Source organism: Apostichopus japonicus, chromosome 13 (assembly GCF_037975245.1).
Source record: "Apostichopus japonicus isolate 1M-3 chromosome 13, ASM3797524v1, whole genome shotgun sequence".
Lineage (NCBI taxonomy): Eukaryota > Metazoa > Echinodermata > Holothuroidea > Aspidochirotida > Stichopodidae > Apostichopus > Apostichopus japonicus.
The window spans coordinates 26,501,655-26,518,812 of NC_092573.1; the positions used below are offsets into that span (position 1 = coordinate 26,501,655).

Sequence of the window (17,158 nt, forward strand, 5' to 3'; positions counted from 1 at the left end):
TAACAAGATTTATGAGGGATCATGCCCCATCCCTTTCATGTTTGACAGGGGAGGCAGGGGGTTTCCTAACAAGATTTATGAGGGATCATGCCCCATCCCTTTCATGTTTGACAGGGGAGGCAGGGGGTTTCCTAACAAGATTAATGAGGGATCATGCCCCATCCCTTTCATGTTTGACAGGGGAGGCAGGGGGTTTCCTAACAAGATTAATGAGGGATCATGCCCCATCCCTTTCATGTTTGACAGGGCAGGCAGGGGGTTTCCTAACAAGATTAATGAGGGATCATGCCCCATCCCTTTCATGTTTGACAGGGCAGGCAGGGGGTTTCCTAACAAGATTTATGAGGGATCATGCCCCATCCCTTTCATGTTTGACAGGGGAGGCAGGGGGTTTCCTAACAAGATTAATGAGGGATCATGCCCCATCCCTTTCATGTTTGACAGGGGAGGCAGGGGGTTTCCTAACAAGATTAATGAGGGATCATGCCCCATCCCTTTCATGTTTGACAGGGGAGGCAGGGGGTTTCCTAACAAGATTAATGAGGGATCATGCCCCATCCCTTTCATGTTTGACAGGGGAGGCAGGGGGTTTCCTAACAAGATTAATGAGGGATCATGCCCCATCCCTTTCATGTTTGACAGGGCAGGCAGGGGGTTTCCTAACAAGATTAATGAGGGATCATGCCCCATCCCTTTCATGTTTGACAGGGCAGGCAGGGGGTTTCCTAACAAGATTTATGAGGGATCATGCCCCATCCCTTTCATGTTTGACAGGGCAGGCAGGGGGTTTCCTAACAAGATTAATGAGGGATCATGCCCCATCCCTTTCATGTTTGACAGGGGAGGCAGGGGGTTTCCTAACAAGATTAATGAGGGATCATGCCCCATCCCTTTCATGTTTGACAGGGCAGGCAGGGGGTTTCCTAACAAGATTAATGAGGGATCATGCCCCATCCCTTTCATGTTTGACAGGGGAGGCAGGGGGTTTCCTAACAAGATTAATGAGGGATCATGCCCCATCCCTTTCATGTTTGACAGGGCAGGCAGGGGGTTTCCTAACAAGATTAATGAGGGATCATGCCCCATCCCTTTCATGTTTGACAGGGGAGGCAGGGGGTTTCCTAACAAGATTTATGAGGGATCATGCCCCATCCCTTTCATGTTTGATAGGGGAGGCAGGGGGTTTCCTAACAAGATTTATGAGGGATCATGCCCCATCCCTCTCCCGACTGGTTGGGCTACTGAACATAAATAACCCTGATACATTTGGAAATTTGCTTATCTGTCAATACTCTCTGTAAATTTTTTATTTTTATCTCCTACCTCTCCTCTACCCATGGATTCTTTCTTTCTTCTCTCCATCCCTTGTTTACTAATCCCCTTAGATCTATCTCTGTGTGTACACCATGCTCATTAACCTGTCTGTATTCTGTGCGTGCATGTATTTGTCCTTTCTGTTACTGTACATAGCGTGTCATTCAGCTTCTGTACAGTTCTACATTACAAGCATGGCTTTAACTGGACAGTGCAGTTCTACATTACAAGCATGGCTTTAACTGGACCAGTGCAGTTCTACATTACAAGCATGGATTTAACTGGACAGTGCAGTTCTACATACAAGCATGGATTTAACTGGACCTGTACAGTTCTACATTACAAGCATAGCTTTAACTGGACCAGTGCAGTTCTACATTACAAGCATGGATTTAACTGGACCAGTACAGTTCTACATTACAAGCATGGATTTAACTGGAGCAGTGCAGTTCTACATACAAGCATGGCTTTAACTGGACCAGTGCAGATCTACATTTCAAGCATGGATTTAACTGGACCAGTGCAGTTCTACATTACAAGCATAGATTTAACTGGACCTGTACAGTTCTACATTACAAGCATAGCTTTAACTGGACCAGTGCAGTTCTACATTACAAGCATGGATTTAACTGGACAGTACAGTTCTACATTACAAGCATAGCTTTAACTGGACCAGTGCAGTTCTACATTACAAGCATGAATTTAACTGGACAGTACAGTTCTACATTACAAGCATGGCTTTAACTGGACCAGTGCAGATCTACATTTCAAGCATGGATTTAACTGGACCAGTGCAGTTCTACATTACAAGCATAGATTTAACTGGACCTGTACAGTTCTACATTACAAGCATAGCTTTAACTGGACCAGTGCAGTTCTACATTACAAGCATGGATTTAACTGGACAGTACAGTTCTACATTACAAGCATGGATTTAACTGGAGCAGTGCAGTTCTACATACAAGCATGGATTTAACTGGACCTGTACAGTTCTACATTACAAGCATGGCTTTAACTGGACAGTGCAGTTCTACATACAAGCATGGCTTTAACTGGACCAGTGCAGATCTACATTTCAAGCATGGATTTAACTGGACCAGTGCAGTTCTACATTACAAGCATAGATTTAACTGGACCTGTACAGTTCTACATTACAAGCATAGCTTTAACTGGACCAGTGCAGTTCTACATTACAAGCATGGATTTAACTGGACAGTACAGTTCTACATTACAAGCATGGATTTAACTGGAGCAGTGCAGTTCTACATACAAGCATGGATTTAACTGGACCTGTACAGTTCTACATTACAAGCATAGCTTTAACTGGACCAGTGCAGTTCTACATACAAGCATGGATTTAACTGGACCTGTACAGTTCTACATTACAAGCATAGCTTTAACTGGACCAGTGCAGTTCTACATACAAGCATGGATTTAACTGGACCTGTACAGTTCTACATTACAAGCATAGCTTTAACTGGACCAGTGCAGTTCTACATTACAAGCATGGATTTAACTGGACAGTGCAGTTCTACATACAAGCATGGCTTTAACTGGACCAGTGCAGTTCTACATTACAAGCATGGCTTTAACTGGACAGTGCAGTTCTACATACAAGCATGGCTTTAACTGGACAGTGCAGTTCTACATACAAGCATGGATTTAACTGGACCTGTACAGTTCTACATTACAAGCATAGCTTTAACTGGACCAGTGCAGTTCTACATTACAAGCATAGCTTTAACTGGACCAGTGCAGTTCTACATTACAAGCATGGATTTAACTGGACAGTGCAGTTCTACATACAAGCATGGCTTTAACTGGACCAGTGCAGTTCTACATTACAAGCATGGCTTTAACTGGACAGTGCAGTTCTACATACAAGCATGGCTTTAACTGGACAGTGCAGTTCTACATACAAGCATGGATTTAACTGGACCAGTGCAGTTCTACATTACAAGCATGAATTTAACTGGACAGTGCAGTTCTACATTACAAGCATAGATTTAACTGGACCAGTGCAGATCTACATTACAAGCATGGCTTTAACTGGACAGTGCAGTTCTACATTACAAGCATGGATTTAACTGGACCTGTGCAGTTCTACATTACAAGCATGGATTTAACTGGAGCAATGCAGTTCTACATTGCAAGCATGGATTTAACTGGACCAGTGCAGTTCTACATTACAAGCATGGCTTTAACTTTACCAGTACAGTACGAGCATGGATTTAACTGCAAGCTAAGCAATAAATGACTCCAGGGTATTTGCTAAATGTGTCCTTTATTACTATTATTAGATGATATTTATATGGCACTTATTCTAAAAGTAAGCTCTAAGTGCTTTAAAAACAAAAGAAACTTCATAACTTCATGAAAGAAAATGACAATGAAATTAAATAGATAAGACAATAAAAATGATAAACAAAAACTATCAACAATAAGAGCAAACTAGAGATACTGCAAAATCTAAACTAACAAGAGCAACATGAAAGTTCAGAAATAAATGCAAACAGAGAAACACAACAAGGGGATCATTAAAAAATATGTTAAAAGAACAAAGAGAAATATTAAATCTGATTTAAAAAGGGGGGGGGGAGTGATTCCATACTTTGGGGGCATAAACTTCAAAGGACCGATCTCCTCTTTTAGTGGAGCTTGGTTTTTGGTGTTTCCATAGAATTTTATCCCTTCTATTAAGTAGTTAGGGGCAGTGCCTTTAAGACATTTGAAGTAAAGTACTAAAATCTTATACCCCACATGATATTTTTATCTCAGAATAATTTCATATGGTTACATCATTGGCATTTGATGATAGGGATTGCATTTCCCTGATATTGCACCTGTTGCCAATTAAAAGGAACTCAATTTTATCATAATTTATGTTTAAGAAATTCATTATTATCCATCGTTTAACCTCCCTGATGCAAGCATCTAGAGTTAGAATCTGGTCCTGCATGTTAGAGCCATTAAATGCAACATAACATTGAGTGTCATCAGCATAGAAATTGTATCGGACACAATAATGATATCAGCCTGAGATGCCTTATACAATGTATCCATCAAAAATAGTCAATCTTACCAATCACTGTCATTTTACCACTGGCAGAATCTGGAACATAATTTTCTGGCAACAGCAAGGCAGCAGTATCCAAGAATATGCCGGATTCATAATCTACCAAACATGAAAATATTTATCACATGAGTGCTGATAAGTTATTATGACATAAAAGAAACTATCATGTATATATATGTATAGATCATATATAATGTAAAGTACGATAGAAGTGAAGGCTAGCGCAACTCTCTCAGTTAAATGTTTCGGATATCAGAATAGTACACATGCTGAGGTGATCAGTGGATATCTGACAACCTACAGTATTGTGTATTCATCAATGAGATCAGTACTGCAGAAGTTTGAAATCTGCACTGAACTGATAAATAGTAAGAGAGCCATCTTTGAAGAACTGCACACTATGATTTCAGTGCTATACTAATCAATAATATCACATAGCCATTTATGCTGCACTGATTACTAGAATCTGATAATCTATTCTTACTGATCAATGGGATCTGCTGGTAATTATTCTGTACTGATGAATGGGATTTAAACCATTTATGCTGCACTGATGACTGGAAACTGATAATAATTCATTTGTACTTATCAATGGGATCTGTTAGTGAATATGCTGTATTAATCAATGGGATCACAAAACCCTTTATGCTGCACTGATCACTAGAATCGGCCGGTCCAGGTAGTATACTACCTGGACCGGCCACAACCACCTCCTCATTTGACACAAGCTGTTTGTTTACCCTTTCACTAAAATCCTGGATTTAGGCACCTGGCAAAAGACCCATTTTGCTCTATCCACCCGACAGAACTCTCTGTCCACATACCGCATCAGTGAATCCCCACACAATACCATTCTTCCTTTAGATGTCTCCCCTCCTTACTGAGCACTATTTTCAACTACACTTCAGCCATCATTCACATCCAAATCAACATGTGTCCACTACTTATCCACTCACCCTGGGAGACTTCATTACCATCATACCCATCACAAACACCATGCAACTCTTCCACAGGTAACACCTCAAATCCATTCCTACTTGGAACATTCTCACAAAAATCCCTTTCAACAACTGCACTACTCACACTATTCCTGACTTCAATCCATTCACAGCTTTCAATAGCTCCTCTAATTCCTTAAATTTCATACGCATTTTGCAAACATACGCAAACTCAACGACGCTGCATTTAAAATCACATTCCAAGCCAGACATCTCAAACTCAATCCACATGTTGCACTCATCACAGCAGACTTGAAATGCTCAGGCACATCCCTATTGATCCATAGGCTAATACTTTTAGGCACAGAAAACATGTGAACACAGAAAATTGATAACTCACAAAGAGCAGCTTAGGCTCAACAGAGACTATACACAGAAGGATAGGATACACTGACGCTGCAGTCCTGAAGGAAATTTGTTTTTTGTTTTGGTTAAGGCAATTGTGAGTATTGGACTGCTCTGCATATAATTTGCATTACCATGTATAAAGTAACAATTATTAGATACTGCATCCACTATTGAATAAGGAACTGGATGGTTAATGGCTACAAACTTTTATGAAGCAAATATGTTACTAGATCAGGATATCCAAAAATAAGAAGGGACATTGGGAAATTTATTGCAATATGTTGTAACCAAAAGAAAAACCCATAAAGTTAACCAGCTTAGTGATTCTGTGCCAAACTTGATGTGAAAACATTACATGTAAACTACAAGCATGGTTCTAATAAGGTGGTATAAATAAGGTACGTATTTAGGTAAGTATGAAGTTCATCCAAGCTATACTTTTTAAGTTGTCTTGTTTACAAGGTTCTCAAGCTGTAACCTGTCTATGTAAAATGAACTGTGGTATCCACTAATTCCAATATGCTTCTTGTACTCAATCAGATGGCACCACATACCAATTATCATGTTCATCCAAGCTTCACTTATTGAGTTATCTTGTTTACAAGGTTTTCAAGCTTGAACTATGTTGACTTCAAATTGCCACCAACTTTTTCTGAAGTACTCAACTATCCACATATACAAAGTGTAACAATACATTTTTAACTATTGTGTTTACAAAGATTTCATGCTTTGATCTGTATCGACCTCAAATGACATCAGCCACTTTCAAGTAGTTCTAGCACTTTCCAAGGGGGAACTACATACCAAGTTTGAAATTTATCCAAACTTCACTTTCTGAGTTATCATTAACAAGTTTTCAGACTTTGACCTATGTTGACCTCAAATGACATTTGACCTCCCTAAATGTCAATAGGTCTTTTGCACTCGGTAAGGTGTATTACCCCTTTAGATGTGAAATTATCTTGTTTACAAGCTAAGACTTCAAACACACACATGCCATCACCACTGAATAAATTTCTTTTGCCTTAAGGAAAGGAATCGATTACATGATGTGGTACCATCATCTCAGACCAATGTCTTTGTTTTGTCTCAGTACTGTAAATGAGGTCATATCTAAATATTGCCAAAAATTGATGACACTCCAAGCATTCATTAAAAGAAATATTCACCTTGTGGACAGAAGTATGAAGTATGTGCTTGTTCCTCCTCTACACCTTCAGCCTGTGCAACAAACAAAGAAATATATCAATTATTTTCATTTAAAGGGTGTGAAGACTCGCACACAAAGAAACATCTCATGCCGGTAATCTGACCTAGTTTCGAATGAGGTGTAACAGAAGTGTTAGACACCACCATCGATCCCAGAAATACACACACAGCTTGCTACCGTCGATAATTATACACTAGTGTACTGTCAATACATACAGCTACGGTCAATATCCACAACACAGTGTACAAAGCAGCGTGGACACCTCAGGTCTAGATAAAAGATAACAAGGTATCACGTTTCATTACTGTCTGCATTTTGTAGCGACAAGATGAAAACGTCATTTGCAAGCAACGGGAAGTTAACTTTTTCTGAGCGCGGCAAGCGGTTTGGGGCGAGTCTTTAATGCCTTTAAGCACTTAGAACTACAAATGATGTTTTATGATTGTTTTACATGAAAGAAAAACAGATGCTTAATCAGAATATTGTTTCCTTTCCTTGGCAGCAAGGCAAACATATATCTTAAAGCCCAGTCACATCTCACCGGATTGCAATAACGGAGAGGGAACGAATACAAAAAAAGGCACTCCGTTGATGTACGTTCGTATCCGTTTAGTCTGCGGTTCTCCTCCGTCCATCTACGTTTCATTACCGGGAGGGTCCGGTTTGTTCGGTGTCGATTTTGAACATGCATAAAACTTGGAACGGACATCTACCGAAAAATGTCTCCCTTATTTATTCGTTACTAATCCGTTAAGCTTCCGTTTTATCAGTTTCTCATGCGTTTTGTTCGTTCTGTATGCGTTTGGCATACTGTATTTCTCCGTTCGTCTCTGGTTATTGCTATTGCTCACCGGATCATTAACAGACAAAGAACGGATGAAACGTAGAAGTACAGTACCTATACCGTATATTCGACGGATGCTAACGTAGAAATAACGGAAGTGCAAAGGAATAAAACTGACAATGAACAGATAGGTAACGTACGTTAAATGGAAGAAACGGAAGAACTCAGGCCAGGAAAGTATAACAGACGGACATAGAACAGAGATGCAGCGTACTTCCACCTTGTCCACTCCAAGCCTTCCACGCCTCATTCTGCTCCTATAACCTCTACAGTCGACACCTACATCATGGACCCTTCAGAAAGATTCAAGCTTCACACCACAGTGTCAGCTTTACAAGCACAGATGCTTATCATTGAAGCCAACATCAAGACCAATGAACAAGTCAAGAAGAGAAGGAAGAGACGTGCTCAGCTTAAGTGCTGGTCTAGGGCCTTGCTAGGTCCACAGAGAAGACGGCAGTGTGGTCTTTATGACCAACTAATGCAGGAGCTGCGAAGGGAAGACCAAAATCTTTCATCAACTTCATGAGGATGCACCCTGATTTTGAGGCACTCTGGAGGCCCAGGTTTTAGACCGTTTCTTCTCCGTTGCTAGTCCGGTATGTCTGTTACTTTTCCGGTACTCCTACGTTTTGTATGTTCTTTATCCGTTAATTGTCCGTTGTAAATTCGATACTATCCGTTGGTGTTCGTTAGTTCGTTCGTTGTTATTCCGTTGTTCATCCGTTGTTCGTCCGTTGCTGTTCGTCCCTTGTACGTTTGTAATCCGTTTTCACCGTTGAACGTCCGGTACGTTGCAACCCCCAGATGCATGCGCGACAACTTTTGCCAACGGAAATAACCGGAAGACAGTTTTTCGCGCGTACTCTTGTCTGTTCGTGCAATCCGGTGAGATGTGACTGGGCCTTTAAATATCAATGCACTACCTCAACAAGCAAATCCCTTCGGATGGAATCCTGTGTCCCAACCTCGGCACTAACTTGTGCCTCTCCGCATATTCCATTCACATCATTCACAGATACAGCGTCAACTACAGAAAGATAACAGAACCAAACATCAAATACTTAAGAATATATATATATATTTGCACATGTGCAAAAACAGCTGGACTTACGTTTGTGTTTTGAGATACAAAAGCTATGTGATGAAAAACAATGATACATCTTTAACAAATGACAATAGTTGATTAGTTTTCACAGACATCTTTTCCTATATATGCATTACAACATAAAAGTACACAGTATTCTCCAATAAGATAATGCTCTGTTAAAGCTGACTATGCACAGTGACTTAAATTTATTTGAACAGCATTTAAATAGCAAAGCAGTACAGCGTTATCAGTCAGATTAAGCTTAAGATGATTCAAAGTTCCTCCACTTTAAGATCTAGTAGAAAAGCTAGTACAACGCAAACAGTAATATAATCACATCATAATAATGACCTTGCATGAATCCTAGCAAGCTATTGCTGTATATTATATACCATGCAAGCCCAGTTTGAATCAAATCAAACTGAAATATTTTAACTCATAGTTTAAGTCTAACTTGTGGAAAGTAATATATTGTTAACAACTCACATGTACCTGTATATTGCTGTATGTTTTCTTTTGTTTATTTTTAATGGGCAATGGACTGTAAGTGCCTAAAATTAATCCATGGATCAACTCAGAAATAAACATTTCTTTTATCTGCAAATGTGTCACTACTGTAGGAAATATTCTGGAGCTATGGTAATATTCTATTTAACACTGTATTTATTTTTTGAACTCACAATAAAACTAAATGATCCTTGGGGGTTGTTGACAATGAATAGAGACACACTGAACACCTCAATTTGGCATAACCAGCAAGTCTTGTGTAGCTGTATTTGCAGCATACTAAACTAACAGTTTTGCATGCATTGGATCAAAGTCTGACCTGCCTAAACTACAATATGTGTACTATCATAATCAGAGTAAATATCATATACAGCTGTCCAAAAAATTGTAAGAACTGAAGTATTTTCTTCAAACCATTAACTTACGTTGGATAGGAATGTTACCCAAGAGGAGAGGTTGTATGTAGAACTGCACACCTACAGCTCCATTACAGACACATACAAATTTACTGTCATCTTCCAATAAAGCAAAGTGTGGGTTTCCCTGCAGTGTAACTTCTACCTGTTAAAAACAAGGACCAGCCGGAAACCCAACTGGCTTAGTGACTCTTGGACACATTTCACACAAGAACATTTTACGATGACACTCATGACCTGCTTACAGTGACCATTGACCCATCACATCTGCAAGGGGGTGGGATGGGGGGCACAAGGGAGTGAGAGAACAAGAAGACTCAGAAATGCTGCAGGTCCCTGGAACCATTATGTCACTCAGATTTTCAGAGAGTTAAATATGAGAAATACCTCTTTTTGACATATATATATATATATATATATATATATATATGCTTTAAAAGAGAAGAGAAGGAAGCTAAGTGTAGTATGACTCCTTGTAGTGTATGTTATAAAAGATTTTCAATGCAGGCCTATAGCAACGGCTGTAGGTCTGCAATTACAGCCTAGGTTAAATGTTAAATTTTTCATATAAGCATGGCAGAGAATTACACCTTTTCATTCAAGAAGTAGTAACTTTCTTGGCCAGAAGAGTAACATTCTCATTCGACTTTCACTTACAGTACAGGGCAATAAGGAGGCGTAAGGTGAAAATTGCCCATATCATGGTCACCACCACAGTGACCACACTTTATTGTACATATCTTCAATGTTAGCAGAACATTCAATTAGCAATTAATTTCCTGTTCATAATGAATATGTCACTTTGGGGTCAAGTCAGTTACCCTTAACTATAATACAACTGATCTTGCAGTTAAAACTTTATAACACTGACAAGAAAAAAAACTGAAAAGCAAATAATCTTGGTCAAGAAATGTTACTGAATATTCCAATCAGACCAAGAGTTTTAGGAGAATGGGTATCTGGTTTTTTCTTAATTTTGATATTCAATGATAAAGAAATGATCTTGGATGGATTAAATTTACCACAATACATTCCATGAAATTTCTTAGCTAAGATATCGAGCAACAGAAACTCCATAAGATATACAACTAATCATTAATTATATGGTATCAAATAATAAACACAGAGAGGTTTCTCAATGTTTATAATACTAGTACATAGTAGGAGTACAAAAGAAGCCTTTAAAGATAGTTTAGAAATGAATAATCAATTAAACTAACCATGAAATACTCAGTGAGGTTCCTTCATGCCGCTTTTGCAGCAATAGGACCCGAGTCCAAGGATATGTTCATGTATAATCGAGATGTTAACTTACCACTAAACAATCGGTGAGGTAGCTAAACACACTGAGATCAATAGGTATCTCCTCTCCACGAATGACCGAGTACGGAATATTGAGGTCAATGAAGAAAGCTTGAAATGCTCTAATGGTAACTTGTTCAGATATCCCCAAACCGCTATCTTTATTCAGACAAAATCCACTTCCAACCCAATCGGTGATTGTATCAGGTGCTTGCACAATAACACTTGTACTGCCAGAAGTCCTTTAAGAAGAACAAAAATTAACGCTGTTGTTGTTTCGATATATATATATATATATATATATATATATATATATATATATATATATATATATATATATTATGTTAATGAAATGGAGGTAAACAACAAAGGCAATGAATATATATAAATGAAAATCGTAATGAGTTGGAAAATCAAGAACAGTGAAAAAACTTCCAGCCTCCACCGGGACTCGAACCCGGGCCTCCCGCTCTGTACCCGGACACCCTAACCACTAGGCTATGAAAGCTGATTGTATGTCCAGAGGTTCGAAACCGGTAAGGAAGGTCGTAATTCCACTGTAAGTGTTTGTCACCTGTATCGAACAATACTAGTTCTGGTTTTGGTGACATATTTTGCCTTACTCTAGAGATCAAACATGATGCTAACCAACTCGAAAATCATTTGTGATTCCTAAAGCCGGATCTAGAAAGAGATACTTTGAACAGACTTAATGTTAATGAAAACGACAAAGGCAAAGGAATATATATAAATGAAAATTGTAATTGTAGGTGTGGTTGGGAGAATACTACTACAACATTGTTGTCTAGGTGTGGTTGGGATATTTTATCTATGTAATATGTTCACTATGCAGACCTATTCTATCCACTATGTCTTGTGAGACAGGGAGAATACAACTACAACATTGTTGTCTGGGTGTGGTTGGGATATCTTATCTATGTAATATGTTCACTATGCAGACCTATTCTATCCACTATGTCTTGTGAGACAGGGAGAATACAACTACAACATTGTTGTCTGGGTGTGGTTGGGATATCTTATCTATGTAATATGTTCACTATGCAGACTATTCTATCCACTATGTGTTGTTTGACAGGGAGCATACAATTACAGCATACAACATTATTGTCTAGGTGTGGTTGGGCTGTCTTATCTATGTAATTTTCCCCTTATATTGAATTTTATTATGCTGCAAACCACTTGTACTGACAGTATGAGCAGTAGGAATATCCAAAATTTCAGGTTATGAACTATTCTTTGTTCCTCCTATAGAGTTTTTGTCTTGGCAAATTTGACCACCCTCTTTTTTTACAATTCAGCTGAAAACTTTTTGAATAAACAAATTTTAACAGCATCAACCACTACTTTGCATGGTAATGTGATCAAGTTAATATCTTGATGTCAAACAATTGTCATTGGTTTGATTTTAACATGTCGTATGCCAGCATCGACAAGTTCGTCAGAGAGGAAGGCTGCAAGTATAAAACTATCCAATATGTGCTTGAATTGGACATGACCATATATGATGCAAAGTGGCAAATTTTTGGCAATTATAAAAATGTTGGTCTCCGTAGGCAACTTATTTTGGAGGAACAAAACTTCAACAAAGAATACCTTTGGAGATAATTTTTGAAAACGGTTTGTAAACTTTGCCCTCAAATGAACCTTGACTAGGCTCAACTGTATTGTTCTTAACATATTATGTTTACCTGAAGCTAAGAGAGTCACACACAAACACCCAATTGTTCTTAAGATATTGTGCTTACAAGCTAAGTGTGTCACACACATACACGCAATTGTTCTTAAGATATTGTGCTTACCAGGTAAGTGTGTCACACACATACACACTATTGTTCTTAAGATTTTGTGTTTACAAGCTAAGGGTGTCATACACATACACACTATTGTTCTTAAGATATTGTGCTTACAAGCTATTAAGTGTGTCAAACACATACGCACTATTGTTCTTAATATATTGTGCTTACAAGCTAAGTGTGTCACATACATACACACTATTGTTCTTAAGATATTATGCTTACAAGCTTAGTGTGTCACACACATACACAATATATTGTTCTTAAGATATTGTGCTTACAAGCTTAGTGTGTCACACACATACAATATATTGTTCTTAAGATATTGTGCTTACAAGCTTAGTGTGTCACACACATACACAATATATTGTTCTTAAGATATTGTGCTTACAAGCTTAGTGTGTCACATACATACACAATATATTGTTCTTAAGATATTGTGCTTACAAGCTAAGTGTGTCACATACATACACAATATATTGTTCTTAAGATATTGTGCTTACAAGCTAAGTGTGTCACATACATACCTTAAATTGTTCTTAAGATATTGTGCTTACAAGCTAAGTGTGTCACATACATACACAATATATTGTTCTTAAGATATTGTGCTTACAAGCTTAGTGTGTCACATACATACACAATATATTGTTCTTAAGATATTGTGCTTACAAGCTTAGTGTGTCACACACATACACAATATATTGTTCTTAAGATATTGTGCTTACAAGCTAAGTGTGTCACATACATACACACGCACCTGCATATGTAGGTTCTGCTGCCAGCCAGCAGCATCAGAATCAAACCCAATACTGGTATTTACTGTGATATGAGGTATCCACAAACTATGTGACAGATCTGTTTAAGATGTGCTTCTAATGTTATGCTTACAGAGGTTTTCACAATTACACCATTTTTGGACTAATATGAGCTTGGGTCTTTGCCAAAAAAAAGCTCCATAGAAACCAAAGGGGAATTTGTTTCCTTTATACAGATATGCTGTTTTGAAGCATCCATCCCCTCTCCCTGTCCACCCCCCCCCCCCTCCACACCTCTACACATGCACAAATAAACCATTGGCAAACATTTTTAAGCCATTGAAACACGTATCAAGCATACCCAACTGGGTAAAGATCCCAAAGCCATGTCTCTGGAAAGTAAGTTCTGACCCTTTGTGAAGGTTCTGATTCAACATCTTCTACAGTATTGAATTCTGCTACTTGATCAGCAAATGCATAAGCCCCTAGAAGGAACAAAAATATTAAAATATTATTAACATTTAGTTGATAAGGAGTGTTGAATCAAACTGTTAAATAGGACTGAATAAGAAAAACAATACATTATTTTCAATATTAAGGTTCCATTGCTAACAATTTTACTCTTAAAGTAACATGTAGTGCAGAAGCTCTGTCAGTGCACATTGATAAATAATGCAAACAAGAAAATATCAGGGCTTTGTTCAATTAAATTCATTATTGAATTTGACAATTTCTAATGAATTAGATGCTAGTCTTTGCATGGACTAACAAAGTTTGTAAAACAGCAAACTGAGCTGAAATTAGAATAATCAGCATGCGCACTATGCATCCACAAAGATTCTGTGATATATGGGTATTAGGGTGGGTAAAAAGCTTGTCTCAAGGTCACATTCATGTGCATGAGAATGTTTCTTAATTACAATTAGATGTTTCTTAAGGTCAGCTTGATTTTAAATCTGAAAGTTCAGATTAATCTTTATAAACTACAGTAGGCTTCATGAATAAATGGGAGATTTTCTTGAATGGTAATTACATGACACTTACTGGGATAATATTGATTGCAAGGACTTGTCTCTATCAATAAATTGCTGATGTAGATTAATCCAGAATCCTAGACAAAGGAGACAGGAATTGTAAAATGTTAAGAGACAATTTAACTCTGCTTTAGTTTGATGGTGTCATGTACACAGCAAATGGTGAAAAAGTTTCATAAGTCAACTTTTCTCAGGCCTTTCTCTCACCCAGCTACAAGATTTATCATAAATATGTACAACATTCATCCCTTTCGTTTCATTTCAAAATTATCACCAGGCTGATCAATAAGCTAAAATACTCCTGGTATTCTTGTTTTCAAATATATCTGTTTACTAGTGTTTTTAGGAATAAAGCCATTTGATGTTAATGCTATTAGCATCATTCTGAAACAAATCCTGTATCCTGTACTTTACTTTAATAAATATTAAATGTTTGATGCTAATTTGACTTCAGTTCTGTTCAGCATATCATAACTGATGAATCAAGACCTAATTAATTAGGTTAACTAGATTAAACAAGACTACATGATGTCCATCTATTTGATCTACCACAAAGGTGTTTGTAGTCCATCAATAATTTGTTGCTGCATAGGGTTACATTTCCTATAATTTACCACAAATGCCTTTGAGGCATCCTTATATTTAGGGGATTATGATCCAAGTTGAGGGGGTTACATTTCATATAATTTACCACAAATGCCTTTGAGGCATCCTTATATTTAGGGTATGATGAACCAAATCGAGGGAAGAAGTAGTCCAACTGTCTTTTCTTCCTCTTGTTCACATCTGGCTCCTCCGTATTACGTCCTATTAAGTAGTCTATGCGATAGTCATAGATATCATACTCCTGATACTCAGCCTCTACACATGATGGGGGTCCATCTCGGTAGCCACCATCCTCTGATAACAGGTACTTCTCTATGCTCGAAAACACCTGGTATGACAAAAGAATTCTCAAAATATATGTTGTTCATTTAAATGCTGATCAATCAATTATTGAATGTTCACTTAATGGAACTTGTGACGATATTATTATGCAATGCAGTTACTTTTAGAATTTTAATGCAATTATAGTGTGATGTATGAATAGTATGTAGAATCTCAATGTTATGAAAGTCTGAGAAATGATGTTATCAATCATTTATGTTAATTCAAATGAGAGTTTAAAGTTGGCTATTTTATTATAGGCAAATAGACTATCGAGTCTGATAGTAAAGAAGTAGCTAAAGACTACTTCAGTGGATATGTTGTCTCCTTATAAACTGATTGATCTTAGACAAGCAAATCTGAGCATTTTCTTTACAGCTATACTTATCTGTAACAAGGTCTGCATAAGCAAATGTTATTCTGGGGGCCATGAGTTATTGTGACATACCCACCATAAATATGCCAGGAGTCGCAGATGCTTATTTTTAAATAAAGCAGTCAGCTTTTACAACCGTTTTTTTTTAAGGAATAGGATTTTTTATTCACACAGAATGTAATTGCTTGTTAGCTTTCTTGCCATAATTTGACAAGAAGTCATAATTATAGTCAATTGAGTTTTGTTGGAATGCCTTTCCAACAGCACTATAAAATTATAATTTAGATCATTGCAAGGGAAGACATTATGTAGCTCCAGCAGTTGGCTTTCATGTATGCTACTGTATACATCCTAAAGGTGTTCACTGCGGGCAAACAGTATCGCACATATTTCGTGTCTTCTCAGTCAGATTGACAAGTAGCTATAGGTAAATATATGATTGGTTAAAAGAAACAAATGACAAGCCCCCAGCCTGAATGGATCAGGTATCTACACTTCTTATAAACAAGTAAATATTTACACTAGATGCAAACATCAGCATCATGCAGAGTTCAATTAAACGTAAACATGAGAGTTTCCATTAATGATGATTCAGTCATTATCTACCATTCAGTCAGTGTAAGACAGATTGAACAGAAATAAATATAGATCATCTTGTCGTTTCCTGTTTTGTAGTTTAATAGATTGTTAGGTTAATTAGTGACAGATAACTTGAAATTCAACTTTCCACAAGAAATGCAGAAATTGTTGTTGTAACAAATTGTAAACACATGTTGCCAATGTAGTGAGGTGAACTCTTATATGTAGGGCTTGATACTACTCATCAGTGCTCTTGCCATGCTCAGGGAGTATAACTATTGACCAATTGCTGGACACCCTCTTGACCCTGTCCATTAGTATTGTACCACAGTTAATGTAGTGACGGTAGTGGAAATATTCCCCTGGTTAATGCGAAGTCTCATCATGTGATTATAGTTATGGTCGGTATATATATACTACATGTTAAGTAATGAGGTTTTTGTCAGCCTCACATGATGATCGTATCAGTGAGCTGAATGGAAGGCACACTAGAGCAGTGCATCCAATGCAGCCAACACGTGTTAGCGTGGTTGGCCGACCAAACATGCGGACGAGTTGGGAAACCTGA

The 17,158-nt window shown here is 37.8% G+C and overlaps 1 protein-coding gene across 7 annotated transcripts in view; it reads right to left on the reverse strand.

Moving 5' to 3' along the window:
* LOC139978341 (pregnancy zone protein-like) overlaps window positions 1-17,158 on the reverse strand; it is a 72,284-nt gene that overhangs the window by 20,964 nt on the left and 34,162 nt on the right. For all 7 annotated transcript variants that reach the window (XM_071988454.1, XM_071988455.1, XM_071988456.1 and 4 more), the window contains 8 exons: window positions 15,400-15,642; window positions 14,719-14,785; window positions 14,036-14,159; window positions 11,119-11,347; window positions 9,813-9,948; window positions 8,717-8,820; window positions 6,906-6,957; window positions 4,397-4,489 (listed from right to left, as the gene is read on the reverse strand). In XM_071988454.1, coding sequence (XP_071844555.1) covers window positions 4,397-4,489; window positions 6,906-6,957; window positions 8,717-8,820; window positions 9,813-9,948; window positions 11,119-11,347; window positions 14,036-14,159; window positions 14,719-14,785; window positions 15,400-15,642 — 1,048 coding nt within the window. The remainder of the gene's footprint in view (window positions 1-4,396; window positions 4,490-6,905; window positions 6,958-8,716; window positions 8,821-9,812; window positions 9,949-11,118; window positions 11,348-14,035; window positions 14,160-14,718; window positions 14,786-15,399; window positions 15,643-17,158) is intronic.